Genomic DNA, 26,167 nt, shown 5'->3' on the forward strand with positions numbered 1-26,167 from the left:
TGTATTCGTCAGGTAAGTTACACAATAAATTAATCGATAAAGTAATCATGGATGTAATATTAATCGACTCAGTAGGTACTATCATCGATGCAATACTATGACATGCTCGCTCAATATGATAAGGATCATTGCATAAATGATTACAAAACTTTCCTATTATAAATTGAATTGAAAACTATAAAGCGACTATTCAATAAAATTGACAAAACACAGATATTATTCGAAATTCGAAAATGGAAATGGCCGATTTACTCCGCCTACATTTATATTTTTAACCTCTCATGTCTCTCGTCTCGACTGGAGTGAGCACAGTAAGATTTATTTCCACTTAATGAAGTGTTATGCCAAGTGTCAGTTAGACCTGTACTTACGACAGCTCAGACTAGAACTGAACAGGTAATCCGATTAAACGAATAGATATACAGCAATCAATTCACAGTAAATGTAAATGACCAGAACTAGGAGCCAGATATTTTTAATAGGTCGCAGAAAGCTTCTGTCACTCGCATGTACTTATCACTTTTAGATTTGACACGTCAAAATATAAAGGCTTACGAATACGAATATTACATACATACTATTAAACAGAACGACCAGTTCGGTACAGTTATTGATTATATTTGAATAAGATAACATTTTACAATCGTCTTAATGCGCGGTAAGAATTAGATCTATCAAATTGCGTAAGCTAGAGTTGTGACGTTCATTAGCATAGTGATGTATCAGTCGTTATTAGGTTGAAAGATTCTTTTCTATCTAACAATACATACATAACTTCACGCGTATTTCCCACCGGGGTAATCGGACATTATGGAATTCCAATTGCTTCGATCCTGACACACTTCACTTGCTTCCTCCACATTCATCAATCGTTTAACACACACACGCTGAATCAGAGTAGATGATCCGTACCGCCGTTTATTAGTCAAACCAACTGTTTTAGTAAAAATTACACTAAAGATAAATTAATAACTCATTGGTGCAAGACCGGTGCAGGGGATCGAACCGTCACTCAAGTGTTTAAAAAACAGTGACAGTGATAATGATGATGACAAACAGTGGAGCAGCGGTGGAGTGTGCTCCATACACAATCGATGAAGTGGTTTATACTTTATAAGTGTTTAAATTCTGAACTGAGATCTCCCAACGCTATTTGAAGGTCGAGTAGAATAACAAAAAAATAATAATTTGTAACACAATATTTACGAGTAGCTTTGATTGTGCCAGATAATTAAATGTTTAAAGTTGTCACTTTTTTTTAGAAACCAAAATCTCATCATGATGACAATGTGGCCCAAAGTAGTCTAGTGTAAACTTTTCTAGTAAGAAATTTAATTAAAACACATAATACCGGGTTCTTATCGCGTCACAGGGAGTCTCAAATCCCTGATTTAATGTGGTAAGAACCCGGTATTATGTGCAATAATTATGATGAGCCGCTTAAACCTCAAACAATGTATAAGGAATTCAAGTTAAGAACGAGTTAAAAAACTGATTTCATTGTTAATAGTCGCATGTATTCCTATTTCTTACTATTCCGATCATACTACTAAATACTTGTAAAATAGAAACATATTATATAGACACATAAGTAGGCATATTATGATTGACCAAATACAGTAAGTAAGTACTTAGTTGTTTGTAGTAAGGAAAATTAGGGTCATTATGTAACACCGCAATTGATTTAATGACAAAATGCAGTCACTTCGCTGACAGGTTTCGACCGACATTCTGACATTATAAGATATAGTTTCAATTTAAATTGTTAATACTTATTAAGATTTATTATACTGTTCATACAACCTTAAGAACACCATTTGTCAATTACTTACGTGAAGTGTAATGTATACTACTTACTTAGGTTCGATGCCCTGTTGGACTAATAAATGTTCTAACATAATAAAGTCAACCAATGTGTCCAAGAAATGTCTTATCAGAAGTATGTAGTTATCTTAAAGTACTTACTTTACTCCACCAATAACTCGAAACCCACCAACCAGCCCATTTACTTAAGTGGGCTGGTTTTCCCTTCGAGTAGGAAGATCAGATTATCAGTCGCTTCTGTAAAACGTTAGGTAAGCGAACATAAAATTAGGATGTGTCTACAGGAACCGGGCCCATTATCTGTTGTCTTCGCTTTGAGGTATGTGTGTATATCCTATTCCTGGATCGTGGTAACTTATTGACACACGTTTCAAATGAAAATATTAATAAACGTAAGTATTTATACTTACTTTATAATTCACATAAAGTAATTTCCAAAGCCACTGAGCTAAGAAGGTATATTATACATGATTTATCATTATAAGTATTGGGTCATTAACACACTCGTTTTGCTTCAGGGAAAACGCATTTAGAGTCGTATTTGTGTCGAGTTTATAAAAAATAATTATGCTTTCAACTTTTTTGACGTTACGAGGCGTCTACACCTCGGGTGACATTCACTAATACTTGACCGGAATGAAAATGTACCAAACATTACTCGTATGCACGTATTTTAATCACGGCTTGTTGAGGACAGATTGAAAACGACAACCACTAGCAATTAGTACCCATTTGCTACGAGTTATCAAGGCATACACGTCCCTTACACGTCGAAAGGCGACACCACAATATCATAAAACCATAAATAAAACCACACTGCAACTGTCACAATACGAAATAAAGAACGTCGTAAAATTTAATTTCTTTTGACAAAACTCACGCTTACTGTCAAATAATAAGCGAAATTATACCAGCAGGTGTAACCTTTTAAAATTCGAACAGAGATGTGTTATTATTTTTAAATATCAACGTAATAAACAGCCCCTTTTGGCGTAATTAAAGAATTCAATAAAACGACCAGTTTTTTTTTTACTTCGGAGATTTTCATTGTGCGTCGTGATTTTTTGTAATTGTATGTAATTTATGCTATGGCGGCTATCCATGTACTTTTTGGTGGTCCATAATTTAAATGTAGTTATCTACAACATTGACTTTACATCATGTTAAGTTCATTCTTGTTAAATACTTACTTGGCATTAAAGTTGAAAGTTGTATGCCGTTGTACATTACTTCGGTAAAAAAATCCATTGTGATACTATCTCAGTTATAAAGTTGTATGTTTTTTAATCCATAGCTTTATTCAGACGTTATTTACATTAACATTTCATTTTTATACAAATAATTATTTTGTAAATTATTGATAAGTTGGATTACAAACTACGTGATGATGATTATTATGTCCGTGCATACTGCTGGCGTCAAAATATTTTTTTTTATCACTTTAACATACATACATACATAAACTCACGCCTATTTCCCACCGGAGTAAGCAGAGACTATAGAATTCCATTTGCTTCGATCCTGACACACTTCTCTTGCTTCCTCCACATTCATCAATCGCTTCATACACGCACGCCGGTTCAGAGTAGATCGTATTGAACCTTTTCTAAGGACATCTCCAATTTGATCATCGTAAGTCCTTCTCGGTCTTCCTCTGCCAGCCCTACCATCAACTCACTTCACCACTCACTTTAAATTTGATCACTTTTAGTTTTGTAATCACTTATAATGTTTATGAAGTGAATCCGTGCACCACTTCGGTCAGGTAAAAAGAATAAATTCCAATAAGTAACCATATTCCTTGAGAATCATTTCATTTTAACGAGTAAGTGATACGATATTAATTTACAACTTCATTTATTTTTACGGTTTTTTAATTTTACCAGCACCTCAGCAAAAACTTAATAATAATTTGACGTACTTATTTTTATTTTTAATTCATAATGTGGCGTGGGATCGATGTTTATGTCTGTCTGTCCACTTGAAATGGCAACAGGAATTTTAAAGGTGTTAAATCGTACGTTAAGAAGTCTGATTTTATCTTTGATGTATGAAATAATCGTCGGTGTTATAAAACGAATGTCGCACGATACAATTTAATGACAGAAGTAAAATGAGAGTAATCAACGGCAAAGTATTTTCGTTATGAACCTGAATATTTTGTAAAATTAAGTAATTTATTTTTTGTAAAGATCTGATCGTGTGTAGAGATATTCTCTACATGATGGTGAACGAGATGGAAATTATACGTCATTATAATTCAAGAAATCTTTTAAAAGTGTTAAGGTATTGCTTCAAAATATATCCCATTGTAAATGCAAAGTAACTTGATGTCGCTTACCTAATGATTGTCTATGATATTTATACAGGGTGTTAGTGACATCGTAACGAATACTGAGGGGGATGAATCAGACCATGAATCCGAGTCAATATCAAGTGGAATTTTTCGTCGTAAAATTTATGATTTATTGTTCTGTTTTAATTATTTTCAATTATTCCACTTTATATTATATCAGAATAATGAGCTGAATCACCCCCTCAGTATCGTTACGATGTCAGTTAAACCCCGTATAAGTACGTACAGCTATACAAGTGCGTATGAGTGTTGGTGTCACCGTAACAAATACTGAGGGGGATGATTCAGACTATGATTCTGAGTCCAAGTGGAATTTCTTGTCGAATAATTGATGAAAATTTTATTGTATTTTTGATTATTTTTAGTTCCATATTTTTCCGACCTCAAAGATTTCATTACGATGTCACTAACACCCTATGTTGTTAGTAAAGTAGGTTTTACTCCCTGACATATTGTAGAAATCAACTAAAGTTGACATCGTACTTTAGTAGCCGTTGGTGATAGTATCCTGCCGGACGTAGCATGTTTTGAATTAAGACATGGAATCTATAAATAGCTAAAGGTTGAGTTGAGTCAACTTGTCCCAGAACTTCGAGCAATTATGAACCTATGTAATCATTCCGTCAGTACTTCACAGGAAGCATCCAGTTCCGATGTTTCCGGGCTTACCGCTCTGAGTGCTCTGACAGTAGGTAAAGTTCCTCCAACGAATTTCCTTCAGAAATAAATAAACTTCTCTTCATTTTACTAATCAAGACAATGAAAAATTTGCAGACCATCAACTTCCCATTTGTATTTTAAAATTTGTTATCTGGTAGTTTCATGTTAAAATCCGAAGGAAACTTGTTTTAAAAAGATTCCGCATGTTCATTTAGAATCCAAACCTAGCACATAACATAGGTTTAGTAATGTGTCTGGAAATCTCGGCCGCAAGAGGTTAAATAGTTATCATTGATATCATTGCATTCGTAAAGAATTAGATTTTAGAAATAAGTAAGCAATTTATTTTTGCAAATTTTTTAATCAATCACTTTGTAAAATACGTAGAAACATCAAACACCTAATATCTCTACTCTGATCTGTGTAAAAACACCAAGAATGTTGTTAGTAACTTTGTTACACTTATAAATGTTGCTAAAAGAATTACTTAAATTCTTATAATTAATTTATCTCGACTTTTCTCTGCAAAAGGAATGGTTACAGCATCGTAAGTAGCCAGTAAAGATCTGGAGTAATAAATGTGAATTAAAAATAGCGTAAATGGTATAGACGCAAAAAGTTGAAACTGTTCAAAGGTAGTCAATGAGTTTATTGAACTACACACGGCTGTGAAACTTATGAAACTAGGTAAGCTTTATAAGAGGTTTTCCTAAATGGCATCTGAGAATTTGGGATATGGAAATGTATACTAACTCTATCTCGAGGGCATATTAAACCTTGTTCAATGTGGAAGTAACCTTGTATGTGTGTGTAAGTTAATAAGTGATTTTCGGCGTTTCAATTTTAGTTTGTTTTTCGATAACTTGACATAACTTGGCATAACTTGGAAGTGGTTTTCTTTTTCTCCTTATATGTATTATATTGTATAGGCTATTTGTATGTATGTTTATGTATGCGTGTATATATGTGTGTATGTTTATATATATATTGTATTTTTTATATTATTTCTTTAGATAAGTATATATTATTTATTATTCATATTTTTTTTTTGTTATGTATCATTATATGTTTATTGCACCAGCTCGTGCTCCAATGAATAATCTTCTTTCACCCTAAGGTTGCCTGGCAGAAATTGCTGTTTAGAAATAAGGCCGCCTATTGTGCTTATGTTTTATTCGTATGTTTATGTCCTTTGTATATGTTGTTGTGCAATAAAGTATTATTGATTGATTGATTGATAACTAATAGACATTCATCAGAGACGAAACAATTGACGTTTAATTTTGTATGTTCCTTATTATTGTAAATATTTCTCGATTTACATTCCGACTAGTTAGCAGCAACCTTATTAGATTTCTAGTTAGCCTCGATCACACATACCATGGGTCATTTTTTTAACAGATTTATAGGTAAGTAGAAACGTCACATAAAATGGTTAGTGTTGTTCAGTGCCTTTATAACTTCTATTCGAATAAATAGGCGCTTTAAATAAATCATGTACAACTGATGTTGATCTAAATAAGGGCAGCTACATAAACATCTCAGAGGTTTGCTGCAACAACGATACCCGACAAAAACGTGATACAACTACTTAGTAACTCTTTAGAAGAAAATTAGAACCCGATATGGTATTATCAACTATAGCCCGTATTTCTTCAAGCAATTTATTGTTGGATACTCGCATAAGCCGTGTGTTCGATGCCGTAAATTGGTCAGCGTCTGATTCTAAACGTTCGTCGGCGTTTCTGAGAACATGTTCAGTATCTCGTTTATCAGTACACATACACTTTATTTGGTCAATTGTTTTACTGGGAATCGACATAGCTTTAATTTATTTTGCTGCCTGTCCGTGGTTTATTCTTTTTTTGCTTTCGATTGCATTCGTTTATAAAAGGATGGGTTTGTTGTTAACACGGTTGACCTATTTGGTGTAAGTACGACAATTTAAATGTTTTTAGGATTTGTAGTCAAGGTTCAGATTGTTTTTGCACATTGATGAAGATTAACTGCAATAATGCTATTTGTCGCATGTTTTTGTGAAATTGTCATTGGCCTACTACGTCTTGTCAGCTGCTTGAAATCGCTCGGTCTGACAACAGCACGTTGTTAGATGATTTTACGTTTTTGAATTGGAAAATAGCAGTCCCTAGCCTGAGACCATTTCGCATCAAATTTAACACCAATTCATTAGAAAAAAAAATCAGAACGGTTTTTATCACGTATTCAGTTGACAAAGTCGAAGGTAACAATGTGCCTATAAACGATATTTTTCTTTAATTTAAAACAGATCTTCGAGGGAATGTGATATATGTTCTCATTGTTTCTCTAGAGACTATATTAGGCAAGGTCATAGAATATCTAGAATGAGTCTATTCTAGTCTGGAACATAAACCGGTTTTAATTTCATCGTGACAAGCAGTTGGTACCAGTTTTCGATGGACAGTCGGGAGCGCATTACATAAACGGTTGCAGAAGTTCGAATTCAAAATGAACTACTTTGTTCATGAAACGATGTTTTCATCAGAAGTAGTACTTACTATTAAATACACAGAAACAACCCAACAAGTAAGTTGTCTCTACTGAATGTCAGTGATCCGAAAATCAGTGGATGAAATCGAACGATTACATTGCAAGTCTAATTTACTAATATAATAAACGATACAAAAATATATATTCTATAGAAGTTTTTGTCCTAACATTTACCAGTACACTAGACAAAATATGTTCTATACATCAACGCTAGGACGCACATATGTAAATATACATAACAACGACCCAACTGTTTTAGTAGTTAGAAAAACCATTAAACATTAGACGTTCTGTCATCTGTTTGTCATTGTATTTTCCATTCATGACGAATAACAGTCAGATGCTAGTAAACTAGAACCTTCCAATACAATAAGGTAGATAGGTAAAATAATATGAGTAATGACTGTGTTTGTGACCGGGGGCTTTATCCAAGTTGCAAACTATGGCAAAAAACGACAGTAACAATGTTAAAAATATGTGGATTTGATATATCACCTACGTCAATCTCATACATTTTTATCACTGTCACCGTCGCTTTTCAAAATCGTTTGCAAATTCGTTGACCCCTGAGACGTGACTCTATAGAAAATCTAAAAAATCATCTAGCTGTTGATAATTCTTGACAGTCTTTCAAGTAATCATTGAGCCCAACACTTGCCTACTTTAAAACTTTACACTATTACTTATGCTTATCTCAACACTAAGTCCCTTGATGATAACATAAACAGCCTATATACGTCCCACTGCTGGGCACAGGCCTCCCCTCAATCAACTGGAGGGGATATGGAGCATACTCCACCCACACCCACACCCCACTCCTCCCTTGATGATATTGGAGTGAAATATGTAATACGTTTATAACAGAAAAAATAACGAATACAATTTAAACTCAGACAAAGATTTTCGAAGCTGAGTACCCTAGTAGATGTGCAGGAGCAGTTTAACATGACAAGTAACAGCTTTCCAAAGTATTTTTAGCACAACCGCGCTCATTTCAATGTTAATATGACATACAATTTAGAAGAGTTGCCTACAATGTTTGCATCACATATAAAAAAAGTAGTCTACGAAAATAGTAGTTATAATTTATAGTCAAAGTAAGATGGTAAGATGTCTCATAGATTCATAGATCTACTTGTACATTAAGTAACAAAATCTACAACAAACGTCATTATTCATAAAATAATTCCGTTTCAGGGTTATGAGGACGAACTATGCCAAACAATATTTTGAATAACCCGCATAGGACACAAAGTAGGCAATATAAAGTTGAAAATATAGCCATGGCATCCAGATAAACCTAACAAGATATGATCTGAAATTGTTGCTACGCGTTATCCATCTAAGTCAAGGATAAAATTACGACAGAATTGGTAGCGGTGTTATAATAATGGAAGACGAAAAAAGAACAAAATACTTTTACAATACCTACTTATTTTGTATCTAGGTATATATTTTCATGATCATTCAGTCGTGAAGTTAATACATCAAAACTAAAGTTGAGCAACACGGTTCCAATCCAAAGTCATAGTGGGATGGATGTAAACTATTATGGCAGTAAATAAATTTAATAAGCTATATTGCTTTTATTTAGGGATGTATTTTTCTGAGTATAGGCGTGTTTGTTTCTAAGACTAGACAAATTCAAATAAGGAAACTTTATTGCAAGTTATGTTACTTACAGACCTACACCTCCTGTGTCCTGACTTTTGCTTGTAGTAAGTAAGTAAATATTTTAAAGTTAAGGTGATCCTGAAACAGGATCTTTGCTAAATTGTAAGAAAAATTCTGACAACTTCTTAAAGTTGTTACGTTTCAATATTAATTGGAAGGGCCAGATTGTTAAACGGCCGAAACGCCTTCGCTCTTTTCTCTTCAATTCCAGCAATCATTTACCGTTTTTTGATACCACCCACCAGTAGGCGTTTCTTTTTCATTAAATACTTCAAAGAATTTGGGAATTTCAGCTGTAATTAGTACGTAATTAAATTTAAATTCATTTAACTTGACATTAATTTGACTGTAATTATCACTAATAATGCAAAACTGTTTAAAGACAGTGAAAAATTGTCCTTAGGTACAATTAAATCGGAGTTACAACCCCGATGTCCTTACCTCACAGTATCAGCACTCGAACAATAAAACATATTACGTACATGCTCTTGAATCTCTTGACACACATTTCGAAGTGAAATTCCTCTTAGTTTTACAAATGTATAAAATTTATGAAATTCTTAACAAAAAAGACAAACACAGTAAACAAACACATAAATCTACTGAACTGTATTCAGTACTATTTTAAAGACTCCGGTGATTTAGTAACAACCTATTGTGTTAGTTATATTTCCTTGAACGCTGGTTTATTTTAGTTTATCATCTATTATCTGATTTTAAAGTCTCATCTAAAAATAAAATTTTATTTTCATTCTAGCATTAATAAACATTACTTTGGGTCGACTATACCAATTCTTAACCATCACGAAGATCACACTGCATTTTAAGACTCTTTGTTATTCCATGTCCTTTGATATAGAGTCACATTATTTTAACGACTGTCTATTGACTTTTTATTTTCATTCTAAAATGTATTCATGAACTCTCACAAGCTCATATACATATACTCGGGTTGACGATAATGCAGTCTGTAAGGGGAAGTATGTACATATATGCTGATCTATTTATGTATGCATTTAGCCTAATCAGATTCAGTTATCATTCAACCAAGTCTGAATTTTTTCCTTATATACTATCAGATGCTATATATCTCGCCATTTCTTTTCGAATCCATCGTTTGACAGAACTTTTAACAAACGCAATGCCACTAATTTGGGAAACCAGATTTCTCCTACCATGTTTGGTTTCGAGTGCCCGTCTCATGTCGAATTTCCACGTTACTGGGTTTATTAAATATATTTACTTTGAAAGTTTCCGCTTTCACGATTATCGATGTTACTTCAAGCTTGTGCTGTTACAAAACTTTGTCGTGGTAATCTTTTAGGTAAGTATCTAGAACAGTACTCAGTAGTGTATATATACCTATGTATATTTGCTGTCAACACTTATCAATATTGTCGCACAGAGTTGACCAAGTTTTTTTTTAAAAGAGGCACATACAATTTTATGTTGCTATCAACCGTAGAAGAGAGAAAAGGTATTGTCATTTTATACATAAAAAGTAAAAATATAATTTGATTCATGTTGCCAATATGCTGCGGCCTAACAAGACAACGTATAATTTTAATGCTATTTCACATTTCCATATATTCGGAAAATGATAATTATATTCATAGCTACTGCTACATACGTGTAACTAGTAAAAAAATATAACTCCAAATCGTCATGAATTCAATATTCATCATATTTTATCATTTCATTTTATGAACATACTTTTTAAGCAAACATACTGCGGAGCTACAAGTAATTAAAATGCATTGACATAAAATTTCGTATGAGATATGCTCAATAATCTCAAATTACATAATGATGTGAGGATCTCGAGAATAAACAGGATTAAAATAGTTTTAAGACGTCAAGATACGACAAAGCGGCTCGAACACATTAAAGATACGAGAGATGAACGACCGACAAAAATAGGATTCAAATACATACATAAGCCCACGCCTGCTATCCTCAGATGGAAGAGAAACCCAAAAATAGAAAAACTAGAATCAATTTACTTCATGAAAGCATTAATAAAATATATGTAAACTCTGTATAAATATCCGAGGATTGAGCTAATAAACAATAGGTATATTGGCTAGGTTACAGTGGGATTGGGTGATCGCGTGTATCAAATGCACCTTAAATTACCTTCAACAATGAGCTTGGTATAAAACCTGTTACTACTGGGTTTAAAAAGGTCAAATACACGCCGGAAATAGTTTAATGACCATCTCTTCTTCTTTAGTGTCATCTCGCCAATCCTGCCGTCTAGATTCTTATTGATCCTCAAAATTCGCCAACCTATCATCAACTTGACCATGTCTATCAGCGGATTTGATTGAAATACATGAAACACCTCTAAAAATTTTAAGATATCATGGTTTTTTCAAATTATCCTTCAAGAAATACAGTAATTAAGTATCAAGTAAATAACCTTTGTAACTATCAGAAAATATTTCATTGGAAACTAATCTCTGTAGTGTAACTAAGCTATTACATTGGTTACAAATTATCGTGTTCTTGTGACCATTTATGTCGCTCGCTTGAGATTTATAAACTGTCGTTATGCATACGAAACGTGAATAAAATTAAATATATTGGACCTACTTCAGAATCATAGAGTCATCAGTTCTTGATAGAAAGACATTAGATATTATTTTTAGTAGGTAATATTTGTCCAACCCCAGTACCATTTAATTTGAAGAGCTAGTAACAATTGTAAGAAAATAATAAATCTTGTATATAGGATAATAGAAATTAGTTCATTGAATCAAACTGAATAAATGAATGCAATTGGAATTTCCCGCTAGCGTTACGATGCAGGAAAAGATAAACAAGCAGAGATTTTAAAATTAATGTAAGTATTCAAATAATGTGTAGCGTTAACTTCACGTCAAAAACATCGTGTTTTGTGATAAAATTGAAAAAATCACGAGATCCGTAATATTCCTACATAAATAGGTCCGGCTTCTCAACAGTAATCAGATGGCCTCAGCAGATTGATCGGTTGATCATAAAATGATAAGATTGTTTTAATAATATTGGTAAAATGATAAAAAAGTAGTGCCAAACTAATGTAAAAGCCATGATCAAAATCGCGAATACTACGCTATTAGAATATAAGATACCAACGATATCTAACAGCGTAATATTTAATAACCAGTGAATATAAATCACCTACAAATACATTAAATTTCATGTTTCTTCTCACTATAATCAACTTCAAGAACCGTAATTAATCCAAACTGTTTTAGCAAGCTACAAAACACACGCACACAATCGCGATTTTTTTATTCATCCTTTTAAGCGTACCAACTTAGCAATTAAAAGAAGCATTTTTCGTTTCACATAATTACTTACTGCACTTATACCTGAACGCTTCTTGCCAATACAAATTAACAGAGTTCTTAAAATGTCAATGAAGATGTTTATCGGCTCAATATATTTTTATTTATATACTGAAACTTAAAAATGGAGGATTAAGGGACTGGTCTCACTAATAGCGGGTAGCGTCAGAATGTACATTTTAAAAATGAACACGCTTATGAAATTGTAATTAATAAACACGTATCGAAACTACCTAGTGACAATAATGTTGTAGTGTGTGAGAAACATATTGTAGTCAAGAGAGCTTACATAACTATTAAATAAAAGTCCAAATACGAAGTAAGATAGATTAGACTTAAAGCAGCATCTGCATTGCAAATTGCTATCCAAAAAGCCAAAAGTGCATATAAGTAAGCACCTGTTTATGCCCAGAAAACATACAGAATTCAAGCTCTCGATTATGAAATAAAAGAAGTTTACCGCTTCATTGCCGGCATTGGAAAGTCCCTGGAGGAGGGTTTGAGTACCGAGTGAATGTGTAATGAAATGATATTTATGACATCATTTACTCTTACGGCCACGGATTTTGACCACAAACTCAATACGGGTTGCGAAGGTAAAGGATTAAAGGAATCTTGTTACAAAAAATACTTCTCGCGCCTCTGAATCAATTTTTTGGTAAGTATCTTGGTATTGCGTCGTTGTGTCGTAAACAAATTGATAGAAATTGAATAAACATAGTTTTAGGCATTCTTTCACAATAAGTTATCATATTTTTTGACAATTTCGTCATCAAAACTGTATGCAAATTTCGTCAAAACGTACATAATTTGAATATCATTGGGACACCACTATGTTTTCAGCATACGAACGAGATGTAGCCAAGATAAGGACAATCAGAAAGGTCATCTCATCACCTTGAACCACCAGTTTGGCAGTATTTTCTGCTGCTAATAAATGCTAATAGTATTTATTACTGAGAGCTTATCTAGATCAGTCATCTGTTGACGTAGGTATAGTATTAACAAGCAATTTCATACATCCATACATAAAGATCCTAGATTATGTTTTCCCGTTGGGGTAGGCGAATACCATGGAATTACACTTGCTACGATCCTGACACACCACTTTCGCTTCTTCAACTCTCGTCAAAGACTTCAGGCATGGTCGCCGGTCTAAAATACTCTTGACCTGACCTTTCTTTAAAATATCCAGCAGGGTCTCTACGGCAACCGCGTCGCGCAGCGCGAATTATATCGAGGGTTTCGACCAATAGCCGCAGCGAATGCTATCTACGTGGTTACACGCCGCACGGTTATTGATCGAAGCCCTCGACATAATTCGCGCCGCGTGAGGCGCGGTTGTCGTGCCGCGAAGGCTGGATCCGATCGCGGTATATACGTCTAGGTCTTCCTCTTCCAACTCTACCATAATAATAAATAAAAATATGTTTATTACTCTCACATCAACACGATAATTGGTAGAATCATCAATTACCCGCATCATAAGTCTCAAAAATCAAGTTGTCTTCATATAACGGTAATAAACGCGAAACACGTGTCCTAAGGATGAACAACATGCCATAACTAATATCAGCTACCTATTAATTGATGATAGCCCAAATCAGAACATGGTGCGTTTATGGGTGGGTTAGTGTGTGAGTGTGTGTAGTTGTGAGAGAAGTGTCAGTGTAGAACGCTAACAATATACACCCGTAAGCTACGTAGCGTTTGGTAACGTAATTAATTACTCATAATTTTATTGTTTTTATTGTCCCCAGTGTAGTTGTAACGTGACAATACTTATACACAATAGTCTCGTTTTATGTTCCACTATACCACAATTTGACATCGCAAGAACTTTAGTGGTTCAATGCGTCAAATCGTAGTAAATTATAATGAATCAAAATTATAAACTCACTATTTCTTGACGGCACTCACGAATTGAAAACCAAGAGTAAGCTAGTAAATCTTTTATTAACTTTATTTACACTTTCGTATTAGTATTGTTTTTCGTCCTACACCTTTCACTCCTCCTGCCAGACTGCCGTGCAACTCGTCCCTTCTACAATTCCGTACGTCCATTTCCCGCGAAAACCCCGAGCTACGATTGGTCAACGTATCGATCAACGTTAACCAATCGTTTTAAAGAATGAAGATTCCATTTTAAATTAGAGTTGCCATTTTAAGAAAAAAATAGAACTTATAATGAAATTGAAATAATAAAATTGTTGTTGTTTTTTTTAAATTAGAATAACCCTAACAATCGACCGTCCTGACATCGTAAGCGTCCCCGCATACGACCCCGGGAGGCACCCTAACAATCGGAGTTAAGACCAGTTGCACAGCCTTTACATACAATATGTTCATTAACATAAATAATGATTGAAGGTACACATATCAGAATAACTGTATACTTATGCTATTTAAAAAAGAAATTTATATAAACATATTGCATTTAAGAAAATCAATTATAATCTTATATGTTAAGTAAAGAGCCATTCTACTCACAATATTATATATATTTATATTCTACTAACTAACGAATGAATAAATCATAGTAATAAATAAGTGTTAAAACAAATTCTACAAGATACAAAATAAATATGCTTGATAGGAAGAGCATCGATTAACAATATGAGATAGCTGCTCGATTAAATTTTCGCTCAAACGATCAATTATAGAGTTAAGTCTTAACATTTCTAATACTCGATTACAGAGAAAAATCAGACTCACAAACATAGTATTAGCTCGATTAAATTACCCCAAACTCGATTATGAGGAATATAGATTTTTCGATTACTCGATTATCGAAAAATACTATCATGTATACTGCTCGATTGTTGTAAATACATTAATGCTGTCGTCCAAGAACTCGATTACTTGTGACAGTGCTTGAGTAGGTTGAATCAAACGCGAACCGATCGATCCTCGCGTCTGATCTGTAACAAAATACCAATCTGTAGTTATATGCCTCTTATAAGGGACCATACAAGCATAAATTACAATAATTACAATTTTCGTTTAAAGTAAAAACATTCGCTCATTCATTATCGTCGTTAACACCATCCGAATTTGATTCATGATCGGTTTCCTGATCATTCAGTTCTAATGCCGATATGTGTATCCACGGCTTCATGCGGTCAGCCGCGACTATAGTGGGACGCCTATTTCGACTGTTACTCATGCCTGGAATAGGGACTAATTTATATCTGTCTCTACCTAAGACCTCGGCAACACGATAAGGCCCCACGAACGTTGGCATTAGCTTTTTGCTCTGCCCGTCATTGCTGAAAGAAGTTTTAATAATTTTGACAAGATCCCCTATGCTATATGTATATGCCGGTTTCCTACCTTTGTCATATGCCAGCTTTTGTTTAATTTGTTGGCTATCAATTCTCTTTTTGACTTCCGCCCGCATTTCTGAAACGTCGCAATCACCTCGTGTCTCCGTCGCTATTTCGTCAAGAATTGGATTCTTTTCGCCACTCATACAAGGACCAAACAACACCTCGGATGGAGTTTTATCGATCGTCTTTTGAATTGTGTTATTCATTCCCCACTGAATGGTACCAATATGACTATCCCAATCCTTATCACCATGTTTTATAGCCGCTGCTCTCATTGAATCGAGAATGGTACGATTGTACCTCTCAACTTGTCCGTTTGATCGTGGGCTCGCTACAGCGTTGAGGATGTGTTTAATTCCTTTATCAAGACAGAAAGCCCTAAAACTGTGCGAGGTAAAACAACTGCCACGATCACTCACAAGACGATTGGGACTCTTAAAGGTACAGAAAATATCATCGAGAACCCTAATAGCGTTCTGACTGTTGGTGTTCCTGACGGGTTTAATGAAACAGAATTTAGTAAACCCATCCACGACGACGAGTAAGTGAGTATATCCTCTCTTCGACTTAACGAAGGGTCCAAGGTGATCAACATGCACAGTGTGAAAAGGCTGATCGACTTTTGTAATGGGGTGGAGTAGACCCTCGCGATTATCTGTATTGTTTTTAGCAAAAGCGCATTCAATACAGGAGTTAACGTATTTTTTAACAAATTTGGTCATTTTGGCGAACCAATAATTTTTCTTTATTCTCTCGAGGGTTTTCTCCACACCAAAATGGCCGATGTCATCGTGGTTCATCCGGCAAAGTTGCCACCTTGCACCCTTCGGAACCACCCAACGTAAGTTGTTTTTGTCACCGTCTATGTACCGATACAGTTTATTGCCCTTCAACACGTAATTATCCTTGATATATTGAAGTCCCTTAACATCAAGGTCAGTACTCAGTATGTCGCAGATCCGGCGTAATTCTCCGTCACCAAGCTGGAGCGTATGCAGCCAATCGTCGCCAGTGATCGACATTACTGTGGGAAATTGATCAGTGGTATTGTCATCGCTATCTATAGGATTCCTCGACAGAGCATCGACGTGACCCATCTTGACACCTGCCCTGTACTCGACTGAGGAGTCGAATTCTTGTAGCAACAGCCACCAGCGCGCTATACGGGGTATTAGATCCCTCTTTATGAAGGTAGAGCGAAGCGCGCTACAGTCTGTTACAATTTTAAATTGTTTTCCCAGCAAATAGACCCTAAATTTTCGCAACGAGCATACTACTGCCAAAGTTTCCAGCTCGTACGAGTGGAAATTTTTCTCTTCAGGTGAAGTTTGTCGGCTGTAGTATGCTACTGGACGAAAATGGTCATCTGTGTTAGAGCGCTGCAATAATATGGCCCCTATACCTTGTCGACTGGCGTCGGTGTGCAACTCCGTCTCGGCATCGGGGTCATATATCGCAAGAATTGGCCTATCAACCAAACGACTTTTGAGAGTCTGGAAAGCCCCCTCCTGTTCGTCACCCCACTCCCATGTAGAGTCCTTTTTTAGCAATCTACTAAGTGGAAAAGCAATACTAGCAAAACCTTGGATAAATTTCCTAAAATAACTAGCCAATCCAAGAAATTGACGGATGTTGTGGACACTTTGGGGTCGAGGAAAGTTCATAACACTCGATATCTTTTTCTCGCCTGGGCGCACTCCGGCTGCACTAATTTCGTATCCAAGATAGTCTATCTTATCTCGCAAAAATTCGCACTTCGAAAGATTCAGGGTGAGCTTTGCCTTCTCGATCACCTGTAACACTTCCTCCAACCGCAGCAAACACTCTGTTGCGTCCTTGCCAAATATGAGGATGTCATCAATGTAGGCCGTAGCATTCGTGAAACGTGCTGCCCCCAGTATCGAATTCATCATCCGCTGGAACACAGCGGGGGCGTTCGCTAGGCCGAACGGCATGCGATTAAACTCGTATTGACCGTCCGGCGTAACGAAGGATGTTAAGTGTTTGCACTGTTCACTAATCGGCACCTGGTAATAACCTGAAGCAAGGTCAAGTGTTATAAAACAAGCTTGTCCACTCAGACGAGCTATCTCATCCTCTATTATCGGCATCGGGTACCGCTCCTTAACGGTAACAGAGTTCAGCATTCGGTAATCTATGCAAAGCCTGAGTGAACCATCCTTTTTTCGAACTAGAAGTATCGGGCTAGCGTATTGAGAGACGGATTCCCTTACGATTCCTGCATCTAACATCTCCGCTATCATTGAGCGCACCCGTTCTCGCTCATGGTGAGACAATCTGTATGGGCGATAGACAATCGGACGCTCGCTATTTAGTTCTATGTTCATTTCAGCTGCATTTGTGCAGCCTAAGTCCTTAAGCGAAGTTGCAAAGCAATGATTATATCTATTTAATAAATGAACAAGACTCTCCTTCATGTCGTCCGATACGCTATCACCCACGCGGATTTCATTCTTATCCAGTCCTCTATCCTCAACTGCAGTTGGCTCCATGATAACTCTATTAACCACATCAACCTTTTCAGCCCTGCATAACACCGTATCGCCAGAGACGACACAGGAACCAGAACATGGGAGAACAGTGACCACGACTTGGCTATCGTTGGAATGGTGAAATCCTCCGCAAATGAGATATTCATTATTAGGCTTGCCAGCCATGACACTTTTCAAAAGAACATCGCCACTAAAGGGAGGTTCAATCCTAGCTCTAACCGAGGCGGGCCCGTAGACTTCAATCACGTCCGTCGACCTAACAGCGAGAGGCGATACCACATTTATCTTTAGATCTGGGGAAGGTAGTTCCTTGCCAACATCGATGAACTGGAGTTTGGTCGCGTCCTTGTATACAATGATGTGGGCTAGCTCGGTATAAGACTGGCCTATCAACACTGTTTTTTCCAGCAAGCTATCAGCCACCACCTTACAAAGTACCTCAGCCTCTACTCCGTCAACATTGAGGGTAAGACGTAGCTCTCCAAGTGTTTGAACAATACTGTTGCCGAATCCTTTCAAGTGACTCCGAACACCATCGTGAGACAAACCCAAGTTGCAAACAAGTGACTCCCTTACGAGTGTCGCCTCGCTCCCAAAATCTACGAAAGCTTCGAAAGTTACATTATTGATAAAAACCTTCTTGAGGAATTTGGAAGCTCGATTAGATTCGTTACACTGATCAATAGTACCACCAATACACATCGTTTTCTGCACGTTGTTGGGTTTAGAAGTCCTATCAGTTTTAGCACTTGCATAACAATTTTCTGCTAAGTGGCCAAGTAAGTTACATTTAGTGCATTTCATTATAGGTTTAGGACAGTGAAGAAAACTATGCCCTCTTTCCTTACAGTTATAACATCCTGATGCTGGGCCAGGTTTAGTACCTGGTTTTGAGTTAGACCCATGCTGACTGTTATTGTTGGTACTATCGGTCTTGTTTTTAAACTGATTTCGATCAATAGAATGATTAGTGTCTTTGCTGCTCATCAAATATTGCAACAACTCGTTAGGATGGGAACAACGTAGTGAACAGGCTCCGGACCTAAGTGTCCTATCGCTTATACCGTGAATCAAACAGTCCACCGCTCGTTTACCCACAATATCACATTGATTGAGCAGCGCTAGCTTCTCATAAAAATAAACTTCAATTGGTTCATTAAATCGGCTCTTCCTTCTAAGCATTTCCTCCAAGGCTTGACCATAATTCTGTTCGAAGGGAAATGCAGCCATGAGATTGTCTTGCCACTCTTTCCATGTGAATAAAACAGAATTTAACCCCTCATACCAGGTTTTGGCCAAACCTTGGAGTTTTTGCGTTGCAAAGTGAATAATAGTCCTGTCGTCCCATCCGTAAACAGTGGCGCACTCGTTGACCTTTTTCAGCCAGACCTCAATGCGTTGATTTTTCGCGGAGGGATCAAAATTTGGCAACATATTAGTGTGATCAATTTTAGATGTAGGCCGCGCTTCACTGGTAGACGGATGAGACGTCAGACCTTCTTTCAGGCAATTGAAAATATCAATCAAATCTTTTTTTGAAATAGAGGGGCTACGTGACCTTGTATATCCGTCGTCGTCGTTCCGGCGCTCTGCTTGCCCTCGTTGCCAACCGCGCCTGTTGTCATCACCGCACTGGCTCGATGTGGCAGGGCGTAGACTGTGGTGATCGCGGCGTCTCGGCACCTCTTCACGCTCATGCATGTCGCGTCGCATAGAAGTGGATCGACACCGCTCCGAACGAAGTAAACGCTCGCGTTCCCTCAGCAGTTCAGCTTCTAAAGCTTTGATTCGCGCACGGTCTTGCTCCAAGTCTTCATTTTGCCTGGCTGGACTTCGTAAAGTCCGCTGGCTTCGGCTCCTCTCTCTAGGGGGACTTCGAGCGTCATCACGTAGTCGACTCCGACTTCGTGAAGCTGCATCCCGTCTAGAGGTCGGAGTCTCCACTCTCCGGCCGTCGGAGTGTCGACTCTGATGGCGGTCTGGTGGCTCCATGATCTAGAACTCGCAAATAAAATCAAGTGTGAATAATCAATGACCAACACGACACACACACACAGACACATCATGATGATGATGACAGCGGACTAGAAGAAATATAGTCAGAAGGCGAGTAGTTGTCTATACAATGATTCACAATAAAATTATTCAGTTTTAGAGAAAAGAAAATACATTTTATATATATTAAAAAAAACACTGGGATAAATAAATCCAACCTCTTTAAAATAAATCCATTCAATGTTAATAACTACCGATCAGACATCAGTAATATCAAAATGGCGATTATCTCGAAAACGGTAGGTCGTAGACCAAAAGAATAAAATGTCATCCCCTCTAAAATACCCTGTTTCCGTTGGTAATACATACAGGCATATCCCATAAACCTAATCCCTGTAGGGGAGGACAGACGCAATCCATTCCCCACAATAAGCCATAACTATATTGTAGTAACAGGTTATCCAAACTATACTATGATGGCTTGAGGGAAGACATTATTCTGTACGTATATGTCTCGTTTTAACCTTCATGAAACCTAGAACGTTGTTATACTCCCTAGATTAGAACCGAGTCACATTCTAATACAGTAAGCATTTACTTCCGATCCGCATGCTTTACCTGGGGAATCGAACCCATGACCTTAGAATCACATGGCACACATTTTATATACTAGATCATGAAGACAACCGTTATGTATTCACTATAGTAAGCGGAGATTATGTATAAATTATATAAAATTGGGCGGGTACTTACGTGTTAAAATAACACTGTTGATCCCACTTCTGAAATATAAACTCACTATTTCTTGACGGCACTCACGAATTGAAAACCAAGAGTAAGCTAGTAAATCTTTTATTAACTTTATTTACACTTTCGTATTAGTATTGTTTTTCGTCCTACACCTTTCACTCCTCCTGCCAGACTGCCGTGCAACTCGTCCCTTCTACAATTCCGTATGTCCATTTCCCGCGAAAACCCCGAGCTACGATTGGTCAACGTATCGATCAACGTTAACCAATCGTTTTAAAGAATGAAGATTCCATTTTAAATTAGAGTTGCCATTTTAAGAAAAAAATAGAACTTATAATGAAATTGAAATAATAAAATTGTTGTTGTTTTTTTTAAATTAGAATAACCCTAACAAAATGTACTAAGTACTAAGGAAAATGTATTAATTAAATTGTTGTAATTTTACTGCGCAATTGCAACCGTAAATCATTTTTATTGATTTATTATAATGTTCGTAAAATTATAATTTAATTAAGGAATGATAGGTGATATAACACGAAGACACTACTTGTAGGCAAGGTGAGTCGGAAAATGCGTATGGAATAATCTTGAAATCATTTATCTATGAAATCATTTATGAAGGTAGGTACGTACATATGACATTTCTTAACATTGCGCACTTATAATTTGCGCTAATGCCTTTATAGCAGTATTGCTTTTTAGATGATATCGACGTGTTTTTAACTCCCTAAGATAATGACACCACAATAAGTACCACAGCCGTATGATTATTTATGCATAAGGCTTCAACAGTGTCTATTTAGGTCAAGTATCAAAATAAACCTAATGAAGGATACATTACTGTCGAAAATACGCTTCCCGCATGCAGGCAAATGGCATACTAATCGTCACTTTTAAATTCAGGTGCCATACGAACCATTATGAGGTATTTTGTGGCAATCACCAAACACATGTATACATGCTAGGAATATTAATTAATCTGATACTTACAAACTATTTGCTTAACAGACGTTTATTACGTAAGCAATGTTGGTTTTGTGAGTTACTTAGTTTTGAGAAATAAGAAATTTTAACGTAGTTGGCTAGGTGTATTGTATACCTATAGGTACTATACACCTTTGCCTAAACTTTCGGGGATATAAGCGAGATTTTATGTTATCTTACGCTAAGCAATTTTTAAGGTTATGACACAAGTCCGTCAAAGCGGAATAACTGAACTTTTTTATTGACGTGACTTATTGTAGATTTGCCGCAGATGGCATTAACTACTTGGCCGGACAAAAGGGGAGCGCTGAAGGCTCTCACCCGGTACAACGCTTTAGACAACAGGCCTGAGGGTGTCCAGTTGGGCAAGGGATATTTGACCGCAGCGCGGGTTTTTTTAGGAAACCGGAATCAAAATTCAACACCCCGACAGCTTATTCCGCTTTGACACATCTATTTTAGGTGTGTTACTATAACACGTTATACATCAATGATGTAGTAACAAGATTTAGAGAAAGGCTCATCAAATATCGTCTTACAACTCGACACGTGCGCTGAAAGAACACTAGCTATGAGTCTTAAGACGCATAGAGCGTCCTAGAAGCGTTCTGTCTTATCAGTCTACAATCTGTGTGAACACACGTGTGCATAAACAAAATTCAGTTAGTTTTTTCTTAATACGTCAACAGGACGTCTAAATGATAAAACCTATTAACTTTAGTATAATCTGTGTAAGATCATTAATCTATCTTAAACAAGAAATGTCGCAATTTATTAAAATGCGCAAATCCACAGATTTTTATCTCATAGAATTTTATTTTACAAATTTAAATAATAAAACTTTATATATTATGTTTAAAAATTAAATTATATGTTTCATTTAAATGTTTTGACTTTGTAATCTTTAAGACTTTAAGTTTACAAACAAAGTAGTTCTATTTGTTAAGATGTTTGTTTTAAATTAATGAGTCGTTATATTGTTTTTAATGACAGGTTGACGAGTGGGTGAATACTTAATATCATGTTTACGAGTAAACTAAATGGAAATTCGCATTGCATTATAATAATATCAGATTAAAGATAACAGTGTAAACATTTTGTTGAATTACTAAAAATAAACCATAAGAAAAGCAAATACGATTCAGTTGTTGTATTAAGAATGATTCATTAACTAATAATGACGTATATAAATTTACTATCTCGTACCTTCTACTTAGCTTTAACAATATTTTCTTTGAAAATTATAATTGAAAAAACTAAAATATTGGTCAATATAAGTCCTTCTAGGTCTTCGTCTGCTAGCCCTACCATCAACTTTCGCTTTATATACCGCAATTTTGCAATTCTATTATCATTCATCCGCTCTACGTGTCCAAACCAATCTAACATTCCCTTCTCAATCTTAGTCACTATATCGTCTTTCACACCACATCTCTGTCTTATCACACTGTTTCTCACTCTATCACTCAACTTAAGCGGATGCTACTTTCATGCATACCTCTGATACCAACCTATCAATTTATGCATTACTTGAGTACAATGCAGTACATCACAAATATAACTATTTAGTTGACAACACATGTCACCATCAGATCACGTTGGTCTAACAGAAATCACTGTGAAGCGTGGGTAAATAGTTCATCTTGCGATAGATGTGACTGACTACCCAAATTGGGAATATATTTATGTTAGTTGTGTTTATGTGTGTTATGTTGTGTAAATTAAGAACACCAATTTGAAAGTATCCATTCGTCCTTTCGCTAGGATGGTTGGTAGCCGCTGGGTCAGGAAAACACTGGATAGACGATACGATAGGTTGATGACATCTGGAGATATGCAGGCCACGAAGAAAAAGCCAAAGGGCGTAAGACTGCCGTAAGTGGAGATGGGAAGAGGAGGCATCCAAAGCTCGAGAAATGACGGACCACAATGATGATGACGATAAACAATTTCGAAAGGCTCTACTCATACGTTTGTTCAGTTCAGCTGTCATAGTCACGCATTAAATGGATGATCCCAAAATTGTTTCCTTTTGTACTTCGGCCTATTTGCAAGGTTGATAAACCATAAACAGGCGAGAATTAGAAAACCAAAGAATATTTTCACGTTTTTTATATTAACGCGTTATCTAGATCTTTGTACTTGTGATTACTTTTTATTTTATATCCACTTAAAAACCCAATATTGTATGTAAACACGTTTAAAATGCACGTCTCTAAACAAATATAAAACGAAATTGGTAATTTATTGCCTTTACAAATCGTAAAAAGCTTTGTTCCTCTTTTTTAACACGTGTAGATATGATGACATAATATTATATTACCCTTACTTATTCACCATCTACAATAATACGTTCATAAGCTCGACAGGATGTTACGTTAGTCGACTTCCTTACATTCCTGGATCTTATCGGTTATTATATTCTGAAACATGCGTTTCACATATTATAACATCTAATGCAATGATAACTTTTAACTTTATTGTCGATCACGAAAACTACGAATGAGAGCTGATTGAGTACAATACACTATAATTCATTCTAAATTGGGATTTGTTTTAAATGTATCATTCATTTGCTCTACCTATTAATCTGTATACACGTCTTAACCAAAACATAATCTAAGCATTAAAATCTTGAATCGTGTTGTGACTAATAAAGTACTCTGACTAATATTATATTTGCCTCTTACCTCTCACTACTCTGGAATTCCCATTACATCAAAATGGTTAATTACAATGAACTTACCATAAAATATATTTTAGTACAACGATGTTTTGATGTAAATGATGAATGGGGGCCATTCACAATTCTCTTGAAGACAAAAGCTGCTTTGTTGCGTTTTATGAATAACAGACTTGCAAAGACAGATCATATTGTGACGGAGATATGTTGATGTTATGTCCCGTAATCTATCATAACCGCATAAGTGCTCAGGGTAAATTACAAAAAACTGTGATTGACCGTACGAACTCGATGATAGCGTTATTTCAATCCTTAAGTTTATCGAATGCTTAGAAGTGGTACGGTTAGGTACGAGAGGCACGTTCAAATGTGTTATTAAAGTTGATATTTTGTACGTAATAACTAACAGGCCACTAGTTATTTCAATAACGAGACCGTTCAAGACTGCCAACTCGATATAGTCACCTACTTGCATCGCTACACTAGATATCTATATATTGATGTGATGAATGTCAAGTTTTTTATCGTAAAAGATAACAAGTGTAAAGTACTCACGCGTCGCTCTTGTCGTACACGGGGAATGTCTGGTGAGCAAGGTCCTGCAGGGATGAGCTGGTCTGCGGTTCCGCGGAGATACCCTGGGCCCTCTGTTTTCTCGGGCCTCGCGACCTCACGTTGGTCGCGAACTGCTGGTACGGGAACACGCTCTGCAGTTTGTCCAACTGCGAGCGTAGTTCCAGCATCTCCTGGTCCCGCTGCTTCAACAGCGCCTCCAGCTCCCTGATCCGCTCTATTAGCGGCTGCATATCGTTATTCATCGTCGCATTCGCAACACAATTCTCCGAATCCGCATTCATTGCGCTCGGAGTCCCCATATTATCCAATTCTCTATATGTTTCGTTCAACGCACGTCTATCGCCGTTGACTGTGGGCGCCACGGTTAGCGCTCCTCCTCCTGTGTTCACTACGGCCCTCGGCTCATCGTCAGCAGCTACACGCTGTGACGATCCAAAGCAGAGGGTGTCGAAACAGACGCGCATTCACTCGGCTACCGAGCACTGCACAGAACCACACGGGATTCAACACTTGGGTTTTACGGAGTTCACTTTGTGCACTGGCACTAGTTCTGTAACGGTTTGATCACTTGGCGGGGAAGCGCAGGATGTGTGTGGGTCGCTGAGTCGTGCGACGCGGGCGCGGACGAGCGTGCTAGTGCAGATATGCGCGCGCGTCGGCAGCTACCGTGCTGTCAGCCCCGCGTGCCTCGGCGACGCCCTGCAACATTACATACTGTTAACTACATGGCTTTCTACTTGTCCTATCACTACCTACAAGACCCTGTTTACGAGTCATTTCAGTACTTTTTAGAACACGTTAAAAGAAATTAATTTGAAGAATATTATATTTTTTGACAAAGTGATTACTTTAGCCACTTGAATGAATAGTTTTGTCAATTTGTACTCCTAAGTAAAAAAAAACGTAACGTTTTGATTTTTGATTCAGGAAGAATAAGTTTATAGAGACATCAATGCTAG

General features: G+C 36.5%; 1 protein-coding gene across 2 annotated transcripts in view; it reads right to left on the reverse strand.

The window, feature by feature from the left end:
* The window catches only part of LOC126374063 (cGMP-dependent protein kinase, isozyme 2 forms cD4/T1/T3A/T3B), a 140,602-nt gene that overhangs the window by 75,523 nt on the left and 38,912 nt on the right, over nt 1-26,167 (reverse strand). For both annotated transcript variants that reach the window (XM_050020509.1, XM_050020510.1), the window contains exon 2: nt 25,188-25,907. In XM_050020509.1, coding sequence (XP_049876466.1) covers nt 25,188-25,672 — 485 coding nt within the window. In that variant the 5' untranslated portion in view covers nt 25,673-25,907. The remainder of the gene's footprint in view (nt 1-25,187; nt 25,908-26,167) is intronic.

Source organism: Pectinophora gossypiella, chromosome 16 (genome assembly GCF_024362695.1).
Source record: "Pectinophora gossypiella chromosome 16, ilPecGoss1.1, whole genome shotgun sequence".
Classification (NCBI taxonomy): domain Eukaryota; kingdom Metazoa; phylum Arthropoda; class Insecta; order Lepidoptera; family Gelechiidae; genus Pectinophora; species Pectinophora gossypiella.